General features: G+C 62.6%; 2 protein-coding genes across 2 annotated transcripts; one reads left to right on the top strand and one right to left on the bottom strand.

Moving 5' to 3' along the window:
- Positions 1–916: 916 nt before the first annotated feature.
- UBE2J2 (ubiquitin conjugating enzyme E2 J2) lies at positions 917–11794 on the bottom strand. The gene is made up of 7 exons (XM_051840551.2): positions 11660–11794; positions 7567–7697; positions 3833–3873; positions 2595–2697; positions 2370–2508; positions 1892–1972; positions 917–1486 (listed from the first exon to the last, which is right to left on the bottom strand). The coding sequence occupies exons 2-7, from the start codon at positions 7695–7697 to the stop codon at positions 1202–1204; spliced, it is 780 nt and encodes a 259-aa protein (XP_051696511.1). The 5' UTR covers positions 11660–11794; the 3' UTR covers positions 917–1201.
- On the top strand, positions 11379–15689 carry LOC127489281 (translation initiation factor IF-2). The gene is made up of 4 exons (XM_070076810.1): positions 11379–11432; positions 11543–12672; positions 13461–13583; positions 13764–15689. Exons 1-2 carry the CDS (start codon positions 11379–11381, stop codon positions 12641–12643), a joined length of 1155 nt encoding a protein of 384 aa, XP_069932911.1. The 3' UTR covers positions 12644–12672; positions 13461–13583; positions 13764–15689.
- The last annotated feature ends 272 nt before the right edge of the window (positions 15690–15961 follow it).

Here is a 15961-nt window from a genome sequence, read left to right as displayed (position 1 = left end):
CAAACACCCAGGATTCCGAGCGCAAGTGTCCCTGAGCAGGACGTGGACCAAGGCAGGGCGGGCGTCCAGCACGGGCAGGGGCAGCCCACAGGGATCCCCACTGCCACCATGCCCAGGCACCTACCTGGGTCACAGCTCCACACCAGGACCTGCAGCAGGCACACGCGCCCCTGGGCAGGGCTGGTGGGAGGCCCGCCCAGGCCACAGCGGCCCAAGGTGACCCCGCCCCACGGGACGGGGGCAAACCACAAAGGATTTTAAAGGAACTCATCAAAAAGCAGTCACAGAACTGGAGCTCAGCTGCGGCGGCCTCACCACTCGCCCAGAAAGGCCGGGCCTCCTGGTCTTGCGGGCTCAGGGCCGCTGGCCTTCAGGGTGTCCTGTGCGGGGTGGGGGGAGGGGTGCTGCTGGTGATCCAGTCGGTCCCCACGCTGACCGTGCCTGCTCCGACAAAACGGCCTCTCACAACAGTCCCCTCTGTGGTCCAGACGCCTGACCTGGTCCACAGCCTCTGAGGTCCATGAAGCAACCTGGTTCACGTGGGTGGCGGGGGGGGGGGTGCTCCGTGCACAGAACAGCACCGGGGGGACTCTGGGGGCTCCACCCGCCAGGGACAGGACCAGCCAGAGGTTCAGAGGGGAGAGGTGGAGGCAGCCGGCCTGTACCCCCAGTGGCAGGGGCGGCTCCCAGCTGCTGTGTATGGCAAAGGACAGCACCTTGTGGTCAGAGTGAGCAGGTTAACTCTCACTCAGCAGGAAACAAGGCAACCACAGCTCTTCTGGAAGGATCTTCCTTATTCAAGACACATTGTGAGCGGCTGGGGCCAGACCCTGCCTCTCCGGATCCCACCACCCACGGTGGCCCCACGGGGCCTCAGCAGGACGCGGCTGTACCACCACCACGCATGCAAAGTATCTGACGGGCACTGAATTTTATATTTTTAAGTGACCAAATCTAATGAAATGAGAAGCAGGTCGACTCCAACAGGTGCAGAAGACAACACAGGAAGACCGCGGCCTGCCAGCCCGCCGGCCCCGGGAGAGAGGAGGGAGCCGGGGTTCTCGCGCCTCCTCCAAATCAAATTACACGTTTTGGTTTTTGCTTTTCCTTTTTAAGTTTTTAAAAAGCTAAACCCGGGATCCCAGCAGTCTGCCCCGTGCTGGGCAGCGTGTCCGGCCCCTCCATCGGGCTTGGGCAGCAATCACTCCTGTGCTATGCTCCTCAGCACGTACTTGACCGTGTAGGCGAAGGCTGCAAACCCAACTATGACAAACAAGTTCGCCAGGGCGCCGCCCAGGAGTCCATGGTGCCGATGGGCTTGCTGCAGCCCCGCAAGGTTGGGGCCGGCCCCCGGTGCGTGCCCGTTGAGAAGCGGAACCCCGTTCTGGCCATGGTGCACCTCCCCGTCTGGAACCACGTCTGGTAAGGGGAGCGTCTGGGGCCTGCTACTGAGTTCGTCTTGTGCTTTCTGCTTCTGTTTGATTTCCTACGACAAAACACCGAGAGGCCGCGGTCAGGCTGTGTGAACCAGGTCCCGAGAGACAGCTCCAGGGAGGGCGCCTCAGGGAGGCACGGCCATCTCAGCCAGCCCGTGCCGCAGACTCTGCACTCAGCGCGATGCCGGACCGAGGCCCCAGTCACCGGTGACCCAGCCAGACCCTCAGCGGTCCAGCGGGCGGAAGGTCACCAGGCCCGCAAGCTCCACAACCACATGGCACAGGCCTGGCCCCCAACATGGCTGCCCCTCGGGCTCCAGGTGGAGAGGCCCCGGTGGGCACGAGGACCACTGGGCCCTGTGAGACGCCTGCAGCTATGGACGCTCGGGCACACACGTGTGATGGGTTTCTAAGGCAGGGCGGCGACACAGACTCCAGCCGTGCTTCCTCCTTACCTCCACGACATCAGGAAACAACTCGCAGAAGACCTTATCTCTCAGGTTAAACGCTAGGCTCTGCACTGCCAGCTGCCTCTTCTGGGGAGAGAGGGGAACATTAGCCAGAGCCACCTTCAGGGCCTCTCAACAGACTTCCGAAAGGCCGGTCAGGTCTTCCTCACGGCAGGCTGGCTCACGACCCCGCCCAGAGGAGGGGGCACAGCAGGGTCAGACCCCCGCCTCCAGCCCCCTCCCAGGTTGGGGGCACGTGCACGGCAGTGGCAGGCCTGCGAGATCTGACGCGCGCAGAAGCCCAGGCAGAGACGGACGCTGAGACCACGCTGGGGCCACAGCTGAGTCACACAGAGCAGAGTGGTCTCCGGCACACGGCGAAGCCTGCGGCGCCTCTGCCTGCTGTGGAGGAAGGCATCCCAGGCCCGGGGCAGCCATACCAGGTGCAGGTGCAGGTGCAGGTGACGGGCGCCCCACATCTCACCGTGAAGTCCGAGGTCTCCACGCTGCCCAGGGTGGGGCCTTTCTCCACCATGAAGCTCAGGAGCCCAGTCAGGATGGTGGACACGGACCAGGCTGGGTTCCACGTGTCGGGGTGGAAGTCCGTGATGGAGAGACACAGCCTACACGGAAGGGGCTCCGTGAGCAGACGCAGGCACGGCCCTCGGCCACGGCTCACAAAGCACAGCAGCACCAGGAGGCGCCTTACCTCGTGTTGCACTTGAACCTTCCATTGGGAGTTATCATGTAAATACTAGGAGGTTTAAAAGGAAATTCTCTAGGGAAAATTAGTTTTCCATGATAATAGCCACCTGTATCAAGAGAAAGGAAGCAAAGAACGCTGCCCATCGCAGGACCCCACAGCCTTCTCAACCCACAGTCCTCCCCAGGAGGCCAGACCACCCCCACCCCCACCCCCCGCCCTGCAGGAGCCCCAGCTGACGCTGGACAGCCCCCGAGGGCCCACACAGCTCTGGTGCCTTAGGGGCGTGGAGGGGCTCTGGCTACAAGATTTAAAAACGTTCACCACTTACTTGGAAAACACTAAAACCACAAAGAACAGGAGAAAACACCCAGCACACGCCCCTCGCCACACGTAACCACCACCCGTTTCGGCGCACACTCTACACGTTTGTTTGATGAGGATTTTCATGTGCACCAACCGTGCTGGAACTCCCTGGCCACGTGACTTCCCATGATGCACTGGCAAACACGCCACTGATCACACGCACCCTGCGGGGCTCACAGGCACCCTCCAGGGCTTGTCACAGTGACACGCCCTCTGCACGCATCTGCGCAGCTGCTGCCCCACAAGGATTCCTGGGCCACAGCAGAGTGCAGCAAGGCCAGCGGCGCACTGACGGAGTGCACGCCTCCTTTTACGCGGCGCCTCCCACAGCGCCCCCAACCCGTCCCTGGCAGCACCGCACAAAACCTCCACACACAGGCGGACAGGAGGCTCAAGTCCAGGGCATGTCCCAGCTGGCCGTCGCCCCGGGTAAGCCTGCGGGACAGCGTCTAAGCCGGTCCGGTCAGGGGCCTGCTGCTGCCAGCTCTGCGTGACACGGAGGACGGCTCAGCCTCGCCAGCTGTCAGGAGATCCGGGGTCCTGGGCCTCCCACGGCCACCTCAGCTCAGAGCTGCTCCGAGGATCCCAAGACACCAGGTGCCAGCACAGAGCAGTCTCTTCTGTTCACGCCCCCCCCCCCCCATCTGACCCAGCAGAACAGCCTCCTTCCACTCCGCTCTCCCCAGCCGTAACCCCGCCAATGCCAGGGGCTGGCGGAACCCCGACCCCCACCATGCGCCTGCAGACACGCACACTGCAAAACCAAACCCCACCAGGACCTTAACTTGCACGAGCCAAACTTAAAGAACGTTGTTTACAAATCAAAGATGCTCAACGCACAAGGTCCACCGAGAATACAGAACTGGCCTCGTCCTTACCTTCATAAGGGGTCATCTCAGGGCCTCGGACGACATAGTGCCTGAGGGAGAGAGAACATCACGTGGCATCTGAGGACAGTGACTTCCCCAAGGCCAGGGCTGACGGACTCAGATTTTCAGCCCCTGCGCTGATGGGTGACAGCCACAGCAGGCCCAGGCCCAGATGCACTTTCCCTGCTTTCTGACAGCACCACAGGCTGTCCCCTCTCCCTTCTCCACGAGGCACGTCTGTGTCCACAACACAACATGCACCAAGCCGATCCTCCCTCGTCCCTGAGATCAACTGAGACGGGGACCTCCAAAGTCTTCCATGCTCCAGCCCACTCCCCAGATGCCTCCGACAGCCAGGGCTGGGCCAGGCCAGCGCCGATGCGGGAGGCAGATGTGCTCAGGAATGACCGCAGTGCGCCAAAGGCCCTCCGCTCAGCTGAGCTTCTCAGGATACGTCACTAGGATGCGCTTGTAAGTTTACACACCAAGGGTAACGGGGCACTCACTGCTGTGTCCCACACCCCTCCAACTGCTGTTCTTGGAAAAACCAGAGACGGACAGCCAGCAGTCTCACACAGAGCCAAGCCTCAGAACAGAGGCTGGGGGAACACGGCCCCCACCCGGAACACAGGAGCGCGGAGAAAGCAAGCCGGCGGTGCGTGTCCAGTGCAGGATCGAAACCCCGGGTGCCCACCGTGCCTGTCTTGACTCCAGCTCAGCTTCCCGCTGTTGACGGCCCCACACAAACACGCTACCTGCTAGCTAAGGGCTTCCGGTTTTGTCTCAGTTCCCATTTTCATTTTATTTGGAAGTCTGAAAAGCAGACACAAATCTTCCATCCACTGGTTCACGCCCCAGATGCCCACGACAGTCAACGCTGGGCCAAGCAAACCAGGAGGCAGGAACTCGACCAGAGTCTTCCCCGAGGGTGGGAGGGACCAAGTACTGCAGGTGCCACCTGCGGCCTCCCAGGGTGCACACCAGCAGGACTAGGTCAGAGGCAGGGCAGGGGCCAGTGCTGTGGCACAGTGGGTAAAGCCGCCACCTGCAATGCCAGCGTCCACATGGGTGCTGGTTCGAGTCCCGGCTGCTCCACTTCCGATCCAGCTCTCTGCTATGGCCTGGGAAAGCAGTAAAATGATGGCCCAGGTCCTTGGGCCCCTGCACCTGCGTGGGAGACCCAGAGGAAGCTCCTGGCTCCTGACTTTTGATTGGTGCAGCTCTAACCGTTGCAGCCAGTTGGGGAGTGAACCAACGAGCGGATGGAAGACCTCTTTCTCTCTCTGCCTCTCCTTCTCTCTGTGTGTAACTGACTTTCAAATAAATAAATAAATCTTTAAAAACAAAAAAAGATGCAGGGCACCAGGACAGCCCCATTGCACCCAGCGCCCACCCTAGCTGACAGGGGGACTACTGTCCTTGGGATTTGTTCCAGAACACTGTCCTGCAGCCTGTGGGCGTCAAAGTACACATCCAAGTTCCTGATACGAATGGCACAAAGCATTTGCACAACACCGCACGCATCCTCCTGGCAACTGTCAGTCATCTCGGGGTCACTGAGACCTGAAGGCGCACGCTGCGTGCGCAGTGGTCACACTGTGCTGTTCGGAAAGTGACTAAAAAGCCTGTCGATGCCCCATATTCAAATACTTTCCATCCGAGTTGGTTAAATTCACAAATATGGAACTCACAGACAAGGAGGGGCAACAGTACTCAAAAAACTGTGTTAGGGACCAGAACAAGGCTGGCTTAGAGCAACACACGGGGCTCCCAGGAACGTGGCCTTAACTTATTGCTGATCCCAACTACCTCAGAAAACGGGGACGAGAACGCAAGACCCCAGCGGGGGCAGAGGAGAGGGGACTGGCCCTTGTGCTCAGAGCCTGTGGGCCTCAGCACACCTCTCAGAACTGTCAGAAAGTTCTCTCCGCTAAGGAGGGCGACACCCACGGAAGCCAGAAAAGCATCTGTGCAGGCCTGAGCCTGTGGTGGGGACCACTGCCCACTGCGCAGAGGACGCCCCAGGCTGACCGTCTACAGGGACCACTGCCCACTGCGCAGAGGACGCCCCAGGCTGACCGTCCACAGGGACCACTGCCCACTGCGCAGAGGACGCCCCAGGCTGACCGTCCACAGGGACCACTGCCCACTGCGCAGAGGACGCCCCAGGTTGACCGTCTACAGGGACCACTGCCCCACTGTGTAGAGGACGCCCCAGGCTGACTGTCCGCGGGGACCACTGCCCACTGCGCAGAGGACGCCCCAGGCTGACCGTCCACAGGGACCACTGCCCCACTGCGCAGAGGACGCCCCAGGCTGACCGTCCACAGGGACCACTGCCCACTGCGCAGAGGACGCCCCAGGTTGACCGTCTACAGGGACCACTGCCCCACTGTGTAGAGGACGCCCCAGGCTGACTGTCCGCGGGGACCACTGCCCACTGCGCAGAGGACGCCCCAGGCTGACCGTCCACAGGGACCACTGCCCACTGCGCAGAGGACGCCCCAGGCTGACCGTCCACAGGGACCACTGCCCACTGCGCAGAGGACGCCCCAGGCTGACCGTCTACAGGGACCACTGCCCCACTGTGTAGAGGACGCCCCAGGCTGACTGTCCACAGGGACCACTGCCCACTGTGTAGAGGACGCCCCAGGCTGACTGTCCGCGGGGACCACTGCCCACTGCGCAGAGGACTCCCCCATGGGGGAGGGGTCCCAACCAGTGAGGATGTTCCCAAGAATCGGCAGAGGTGAGCCACTCATGGAACTTATCCTCATATCCACTGACCGTGTGCTGGGGCCACAGCGTACACTCAGTGTCAGGGACAAGGAGAGCTCGGCCCAAGGGGCAGCCAGTGCCCAGGGGCTCCACCCCACCCCAGCAACCTCCACCTCTCTACGCTGGGAAAGCCAGCCTCCATCCAACCTGGAAAACAACCCCCAGTTTGTTTTAATTCAGTTGACTCTCTTTTCTCTGCATTAAAAAATTCAAAAAGTGGGGCCAGAGCTGTGGCATGCTGGGTAAAGCTGCCGCCTGCAGCGCTGGCATCCCCTATGGTCGCCGGTTGGAGTCCCAGCAGCTCCACTTCCGATCCAGCTCTCTGCTGTGGCCTGGGAGAGCAGAAGAGGGCTAGGTCCTTGGGCCCTGCACCACTTGGGAGATCCAAAAGAAGCTCCTGGTTTCGGATCAGCGCAGCTCCAGCTGTTGTGGCCAACTGAGGAGTGAACCAGTGGATGGAAGACTCCCTCTCGGCCTTTCCTCCTCTCTCTGCCTAACTCTGACTTTCAAATAAATAAATAAATCTTAAAAAAAATCAAAGAAAGTATTTTCTCAAAGTCAAAACCCAGCATCTTTCAAACAAATGGGTTTTGGGGACTCAGTTTGCATTTCATTTCTGACATCACCACCAGCAAACCTGGGAACACCGAGGCTGCGCAGCCCCGCCCTTTCAGCAAAGCTGCCAGGGAGCGCAAGGTCCGGGGCACAGGTCCTCATCAGCCCCAGGGTCAGGGTCTGGCCCCACCACACACGCTGCCGGGCAAGACAGGCTACTTCCGCCACCAGAAGCAAAAGGCGGGGAGCCCAGCGGTGCCGTTCCTCCTCCGAGCAGCGGCCGCGGGCCCCGCACACCCAGAGCCCCCCAGCAAGGGCTCTCGTCCAGCCCTGCGTCCGGTGTCCCTGGCCAGCGTCCACCCACTCCTGAGGAAGACACAGAGCTGCTTCGGCGCCGGGCCGGCACTCACCACTCCAGGATGTTGGAAGGCAGGGGCTCGGCGCAGATGTAAGGCACCGGGTCTTTCTTGATGCGCAGGTAGTCCTGCTTCAGCCTCTGCGTCGCGGTGGTCGGGGCTCTCTTGTTGCTGTTGCTGCTCATCTGTGAAGACAGCCGGCGCTCGCCAAAGCAGCAGGTGTGTGACCACGGCTCTCCACCCTCAGACCCCGCATCCTTCTCTGCAGACCCTCACGGGTCTGAGCCCCAAACCCTGATGTGTCCATTCCAGGCCCTGAGGAGTCTTTGTGTGTCCTGCAGTGACCATCTCCTCACACACATCACTGACACGCGTCACGGACACACACAGCATGTCACCAACACACACAACACGTTGCCAACACAAACACTGGCACATACATGTCACCGACACGTCACGGACACACACGATACATTGCCAACACAAACACTGACACATCACCGACACATCATGGACACACAGAACATGGGTTGCCAACACTGACACACACGTCACTGACACACACACACCATCAACATATAACATGTCACTGAAAAAAAGTCACTGACACACTGCCACTGACACACAACACATCACCTACACAACATGTCACCATCACGGACACATCACTTACACACATCACCAATACATGTCATCAACATATAACATGTCACCAACACGCAATGTCACCAACACATGTCATGGACACACATTACCAACACATCACTGACACACAATACATCACGGACACACACATCACCAATACATGTCACCGACATACAGAACACATCACCAACACAAACACTGACACACATGTAAACCTACACACAACACACCACTGAGCACAGGTGCCGAGGGCGCCCTGGAAGCTCTCCCCCCCCCTAAAGCACTCAGGCGGGATAAGGCAGCCATCATGAACGGGACAGGCTGGGGAGAGCTGAGGCCAGTGTGGACCAGCTCTAGAGGGCAGCTGTGTGTCCTGAAGCCCCCAGAAACCTCACACCAAAGACACGGGCGCATGCCCAAACCAGCCTGCCACCCAACATTCACCACGGGCCACAGGTGCAAGCAGGGGACAGGGGAGCCTCTCTCGGCGGCGTGAGAGACTCAGAGGCGCCCGCTGGGCAGAGGCAAGGTGTTGTGTTCCTGGGACAGCGAGCCTGGGCAGTGAGGGGTGGGGATGAAACTGGTCAGTTAGCCAAGCTGCGCCCCAGAGGGCTTTAAGCTCTTCTCTCAGAAAGGCCACGTGGGGCCAGCACTGGGCACAGCAACCCATACAAGTGCCAGTTCGAGTCCTGGCTGCCCGTCTTCCAATCCAGCTCCCTGCGAATACCCCTGGGAACGCAGCGAAGATGGTCCAAGCACTCGGGCCCCTGCACCCACATGGGAGACCTGGATGGAGCTCCAGGCTCCCAGACTGAGCCTGCCCGAGCCCCAGCCATTGCAGCAACTTGGCGAGTGAACCAGCAGATGGAAGACCTTTCTGTCTCCCCTGTCCCCCAAACCTGGCTCTGTAAGGAAGCAAAAGAGGGTGGGCGGGAGGCCCATGCTGATGGCCACAGCTCAGCACAGGGCGTCCAGGACAGCAAGGAGCGCTGGGCTTGGGGAGCAAGAGAACAGAGTGCCGCCAGGACACCAGGGCCCCCAGCTATGCCCCCGGGTTGAGTGGGTGGTGACAGGGACACAGGCTCCCCACTGCCAGACCTCGGAACAGCCCCAACTCAATGTACCTTTCAAATTTTTATCTGCTTACGTGAGACAGAGTGTTCTCACCTGCTGGTTCACTCCCCAACCTATGGGTGGGTCAGAGTTGGAGCCAGGAGCTGGGGACTGAACCAGGCCTCCCACATGGGCGACAGCGGCCTGGTTCCTTGAGCCATTGCCCCTGTCTCCCAGGGTCTGCATCGCAGGAAGCTGGAGCCAAAGCGGGGAACGAGACACAGGCGCTGCTCTGTGGGCTGCAGCCCCCCTCACCCGCCCCGCACCCCTTTTCCATACCAGAGTTCACCGTCTTCTTGAGATAGAAAAGCAAAAAAGTCCTGCAGCTAAAAATAAAGTGTGAAAAACACTGGTCTAAAACACGACAGCGAGAGGACACGTGGGGATAGGCAGGATGGAGACCAGGGCAGGAGCAGGAGGCCAGCACGGCGGCGCAGCGACACCTTGTGACGGGTCAGTCCCGCCCTGCCCCGCCCCCTGCAGCCTCTCCAACCCATCTCACAGGGCACTCCCCAGCCAAACGCTTTAAAGATGGCCTTGGACATCAGGGGCCGCTGGCAATGGCCCAGTCAGCGCAAACCTGACCTCAACCCCATGCCAGCCTCAGGGCCTGTACACTGCGGTTCCCTGGGGACACCCACACACACACTCCCTGGCCCCCCTGGCCTCCCCACGGCCTCCTCTGCATCTCCAGACCACGGGCCCCGTCTGGCTTCTCCCTCCACAGAGCACAAGACGCTGGCTGTTGGCAGCTCTTTGCCATGATCAGGGCCTGCAGAGTGAGACTTGCTCAGGGCACCCACACAATCCTCTCGTGGGCCTAACCCCAGGACCACCGCCAACCCCTGTGTCTCCTCCAGGGGCCCGCGACCCTCGTTCCCACCGCATCACTAACAGCACATCAGCCTCCAGTCTCCACCCTTCAGCTGTCTCATGCACTCCGGTCAGTGCCCAGTGAGACCTCCCGCCACCCCCACAGCCCTTCCACGCCCCAGCCAAGCCAGCGAGCATCAGCCCTGCCCCGGCCAGCTCAGCCCGTCCTCAGCGCCCCCGTCACGGCCCGGCTTCAAACCCTGACCCCTTGGCTGCCTCCCGCCCTGGCTCGAGAGCCACGGGTCCCAAAGCCCACCGGTGGACTCCAGGCTCTGACCCTCCTGCAGGAGTCTGCACCAAGAGCAGGGCCACCGTCCAGTCCACTGCCTCGCGCTCTGGCTCAAGATGCCCGAGGGGCCAGGGCTCAGCCCCTGCCCACAGCCTGGAGCAGAGCCACTGCCACACTCGCTCCAAAGCCAGCTCCACGCACACAAAACCATTCAGGGGCCAGTGCTGCGCTGCACACGTAAGCCACCTCCCGGGATGCCGGCAGCGCTCGTGGGCGCCAATTCAAGTCCCAGCTGCTAACGCTCCTGGGAAAGCAGTGGAAGACGCGAGTGGGACGGGGCTCCCGGCTCCGGCCTGGCCCACAGCCCTGGCTGTCGTGGCCACTCGGGGAGCGAGCCAGCAGACGGAGGCCCCTTCCCTGTCCGCCCGCACCCAGTCACTCCGCCTTTCAGATAAAAAACCAAACCTCCAGTACAGGTTAATTCACTCTTCCCCGTGTGCGACCGCGTCTGAGCCGGTGGGCGGCCACCAGTCCCCCCGCTCGGCCACCCCCAGCCTCCCGCGGGACGCCCACTGCCGCGGAGGACGCGTGTCAGGCTCCCGGGCACGGACGGTCAGCGTGCAGCCAGAGGCGGCCCACGGCGCGCGCGCGCAGGCTGCACCCAGAAGCCACCCCGGGCCCCTAACTCAAGCCGCGGCGTGGCAGGCCCTGGCTGTCAGGCGGGCACGGGCCAGGTCTCCCGGCCGGCGCGGCCCTGCCTGGGAGCGGAGCACTGTGCACCACCGCCTACAGGCGCCCTGGCCAGCGGGGGGCCCCCACGTCTCCTGTCCGAGCCGGGCACGCACACTGGCGCAGCGGCGTTCACCCGAGACGGGCTGGAGAGTGACCCGACGTCGGGGGCCGGCACAGCGACGCCAAGCACGGGCAGGGCCCTGCCCAGGGTCCCCGGCCCCGTCACACCGCGGCACCCCGGCAGCGCGGCCCCGAGTCCCTTCTGCCGGGACTGATGGGGCGATTCCGGTCCCAAGTTCGGGGCGCGGCGGCCCGCATCGTCCTAGAGGTGCCCGCAAGCGTCCCACCAACACAAGGCCCCGAGTGGGAGACCAGCCCCGCGGCCACCCCCGGCCCGGAGCCCGCCGCCCCGCCTAACCGACCCCTGGCTTCGCGCAGGGACGCTCCGGGCCGGGGCCCCGCGGCGGCGGCGGCGCGAACGAGGACGGGCCGAGTAGTGCCCCGCGGCCCCGGCCCCGGCCCATCTGCCCGAGGCCCCCGCCCGCACACGCTCACCTCTCCCCGTCGCCGCGCGTGGGCCGCCGCCGCGCTCAGGCTCGCCGTGGTCGAGGCCGGAGCAAGGTGCGGAAGCGTGGGGCCTGCGACGGAGAGAACCGTGCCGCGCCGCGCCAGGACCCAGCCCTCCGCATCCGCCGCCGCCGCCGCCGCCGCCTCAGCTTCCAAGATGGCTGCTCCCGGGGCGGGGCCCTGGCCCGCTTCCGCTTCCGGTGTGCGGGCCTCTGGGGCGGCCGCTCTAGGCGGCCCGGAGGACGTCGCCCGCGTCTCCCTGTCCCCGCCAGCCCCGGAAGCTGCGCCGGCGCCAGGAGAGCAGTCAGCGCGTGCGCACAAGCGGACAACTCCGCGGGGCGGGGTCCCAGGTGGTGGTGGGGAGAGCGGCGGGCGCGCTGGAAGGCGGCTTCGTGGCTTCGTCCGCCTCCCTGCGGGCTGGCTGATTTGACTCCCCGGAGCCTCGGGATGACCCCGACCGCCCTCCGGCCTGCGTGCGGGAAGCCGTCTAGGCCACCCCGCCCTGCAGTGTCCTCCCCGCGGGCCGCTGAGGGTCCAGCGCTGGCCTTCTCTGTCCACTGTGAGGCCATGGGACGTTCAGCCGTAAAAATGACCGAATTTCCCGCCGGCCCTGAGTGGGGTCCCGCTCACAGCCCCGGCCGCACCGCCCGAGTTCCTCCCGCCGGCCGTGCAGGGCCGCGCGGTTCAGACCCCGGGGCCCGCCGCTCGTCCGGCCCCGCGCCAGGATCAGTCTGGGGCTTGCTGCGGGCCCCGGGCACCCTGATTTCCTGTGGTCCAGCCGTGGCCACGCCTCGGGCAGAGTTCAGGCCCGGGGGCAGAAGCGGAGGAGCGTCCAGCTGTCCGTGGGTCCGTCCGTGGGAACCTGGCCGCCCTCCCCCGCCCCATCCGGGGTCCTGCCACCCCTACGCAGGGCGGCCCAGCTGTCCTGAGGGTGGACAGTTTTGTCCAGGAGGCCGCCCAGGTCCTGGATAGAAGCAGAGGCAGATCCTGGGCTCACCCAGGTACACAGCAGGGGCAGGCCTCTCCTGCCTCGGGGTGGCCCTGTGTCCGCGGGTACCAGTGGACTTGAGAGGCAGCAGGGGTCCAGGGCCCCAGCCTCCTGGGTGGTGCCCCAGGGAGAAGCCGCCCGAGCCGGGAGTGGCCTCTGGTCAGCGGGATCGAGGCCACCCAGCAGTCTTGCCCCAGAACTGGTGGCCTTAGCATGGAGACCAGGACGGAGAAGCGAGGCTGGCCCCAGGGGTCTGCTGGGATTTCCAACCCAAAACTGCCCCTTGGAGGGGAGGGTCCGGTAGGATGCCGGGGCAGCTCTCAGAAGGGGCTTCCTGCCGGCGGCTCCACGGGTGCCAGGGCAGCAGGCAGAGGGGACAGCGGCCTTGGCGAAGGAGGCCGCCCTCCGTGTGGTGACGGCGGCCTAGAGACCCGGGAGGGTCAGGATCAGGAGGGGTCCCCAAGCCCGCCTCCCCCAGAGGGCCTGTCTGGCCAGGGCTTGAGGAGGGGCCCAGGGGAGCCCCGTGCTCTGTGCTGGTCCCACACCAGCACTGGCGATGCCCTGCAGCCCGGGGTACGGGGGGCACAGGGGAGGAAAAGACGTTCAGGCCCACGAAACACCAGGCACCTTCAGTCCCTGGGCCCGGCCTGGGGGGACACTGGCCACCCCTGGTCACCTCTGTGGTGACCCAGTGAGCTCAGGGGCTGGGGCCCAGCAAGTCGGGGCCAGCGCCCCTCCTGAGAGGACTGAGGGGTCCACAGGACGCCCACCAACAGCTCCTGCTCCTGTGTTTTTTTTAAGGTTTACTTATTTGAAAGGTGTGGGGGCTCTGGGTCCCCGGGACCCGCGAGACTCTGCTCCGGAAGACGCGGGACACGGACGACTCTGCCCACAGCGTGACCCCAGCGCGCAGCACAGCCAGCAGTAAGGAAACAAGCCGGGTCGGTCTCCAGGCCCGGCCACCGTCCCGCACCACCAACAGGTGGAGGCAGACGCCTTTGGTGACTGCTGGGCCTGGGCCTTACGCCGAGTCCTTCGCTGACTTCCTCCTGCGTGGACAGTCCCGGATGCCAGCTCCTGCAAACTGCCCCTTCTCTGTTTCAGTCGCAAGACGGCGGCGGAGAGGCGAGTGCGGAGCTGGCGTTTCTGGGGGTTTGGCAATGCAGTGCAGATTCCTGCGAGGAGAAGAAGGAGACCACGGAAAACACTAACCCGGGACAGCAGGTGAGCGACACAAAACTTCGTGAAGCTCCAATGACGTGGGGGAGCGAGTCGGCCTTGAGTGTCTGCTGGCTGATCCTGGCCAGGCGATCGCCGCCCGTAACTCTTGCAGTCTTTGACTCGTTGGTTGATCTATCCCCGCTTGGTGGCCTGAGACTGTGGGAGTCTCGTTGCCGTTTCGCAATGAACTCCTGAGTCGAGATGGAGTCACTGAGGGCGCACCTGCTGCTGTTCCTGCCGCGGGAGCCCAGCGTGCTAGCAGTGAGCTTCCGACAGACCTTTCATACGTTTGGTGTGATGACAGAAACGCGATAGAAACCGGATTCAGTCCAAGGCCCAGGCAAGTTGACGGGATTCAGAGGCTTGGGCTTTGAGACAAAATCATTGTAGACTGCTGGTTCTATTGAAAGGAACGGAATGGATGAGGCAGGCAGTCCAGGTAACTCTGGAGGGTGTGTTGAAGGTAACCGTCCAGGGCACGTGGGGCGGGGCAGTGCAGGCTCGCTCTCTGCTGGCTTCCCCGAGTGTGGCGGTGGCTTTGCCGTGGCTGAGGGCAAAAGAAAACCATTGAGTAGCTGCGGGAAGGTTGCGGAAGTGCCGTGTCGGGGACCAAGGGGCGGGAGGAGCCAGCCCCCGCTGTGCCGAGTTAAAGGGTGTCAGCCCCGTGCCGCAGGACAGTCTGAGAGTCCTTAGTTTCGGTTTGTTGAAGTAAATACGCGACGAACTGCACAGGATGTAAAGAACCCTGGCGGGCCCCAGTCGATGAACGTCAAATTCCGTTTATAGGAGATGTTGCCGGATTGTCCTCCACAGGAACCCCAGGTGTCCCCCCGCCAGGGTACAGAGCCGCGGGGTCTCTCTGGGAAACTGGGCTACGTCTGAGAAATTAACAATAAGGGGATAACAGACACTTTCAGAATGATGGAAAACGAGTGTAACAGCAGAAAAAAATCCCGTAAGGAATCCAGTCCCACTGTTGGCATCGTACCCCCCCACTGGGGGATAGCTCCAAGCACGGAGCTGGCCCCCAAACATGGTGGAAGCGTTCGGTATCCGGGCGAAATGCTGAGTTCTTTCCTTTCATCGGGAAGCTGGGGCCGCCGTCCTCGGCAACAGGAGCAGGCGCAGCCCAGCCCACGGTGCGCAGTGAGGGCGGGTGGGGTGGTGAGGTGTGCTCCGGCCCCGACGCACGGGTCAGAACGGCCGTCACCCCGAGGAGCAGTTCTGCAGGCGCCACCGGGTCCCCGGGGAAACGAGGGCGCCGTCTTCCTCCCTGCGGGGAAGTGAGGGCGCCGTCTGCCTCCCTGGCGGGGAAGCGAGGGCGCCCTCTTCCTCCCTGGGCAGATCTCTCGTCTGGGCCCGCGTGGGGACTCTCCCTCTGCGTTGCTTTTTGCTGTTTGGGCTGTGGCGATGACAGAGTCCACGCCGCCATTTTCTCGGCCGCCGGCATCGACGCTGGGCCCCCGGTTCGGAGCCTTTCTGGTCTGGTTACTCGAAGGGGGCACCAGACCCTTCTCCAGTGTCTGAGAAGACAAGACCATGGCCTCGGCCTAGGGGCCGGAGGGCTCAGCTCCCGGGAATGCGGTAGCTCGTATTCATGTGTGTTGTATGTAATCTATTTATAGTATGCAGGTACATTTACCCCCTCACCCCCGACTTCGCCGATTGGAAGTGTTTTTCTGCCCGCGACACTGGTTCTCCCATAGGTAAATTTTAAAATTAAGAGTGAAAAGAGCGGTAGCCCGGAGGTTTTGGGGGTTGTCCCCTTAATTCCCCCTTTTCTGTTTTAATAAATGAGTTTTAAGTGTACGATTGGCTCGTTCAACAATGGCTTGGCCCCGTGGATTATAAGGAATACCCGTTTTGTGTTGAATTCCCCATTCTGAAAGAAATGTAATCAGTTCGTTAGTGGTGAAGGCCGGGCCGTATCTGCATAGGCAAAGCCCACGACAGCAACGTGGCAATGGCGGCAGTGGCGTTTTCTTGGTTGGAGGCAACAGCCCGAAGAGAAGATGAATAAGTATCAATAATATCCGCTATAAGTTTGGGCCTGGTGGGGCCGGCGCTGTGGCGCAGCAGGT

Source organism: Oryctolagus cuniculus, chromosome 7 (assembly GCF_964237555.1).
Source record: "Oryctolagus cuniculus chromosome 7, mOryCun1.1, whole genome shotgun sequence".
NCBI lineage: Eukaryota > Metazoa > Chordata > Mammalia > Lagomorpha > Leporidae > Oryctolagus > Oryctolagus cuniculus.
Note: the sequence above shows the minus strand (reverse complement) of the source record. Positions and strands in the feature narration are given on the sequence as shown.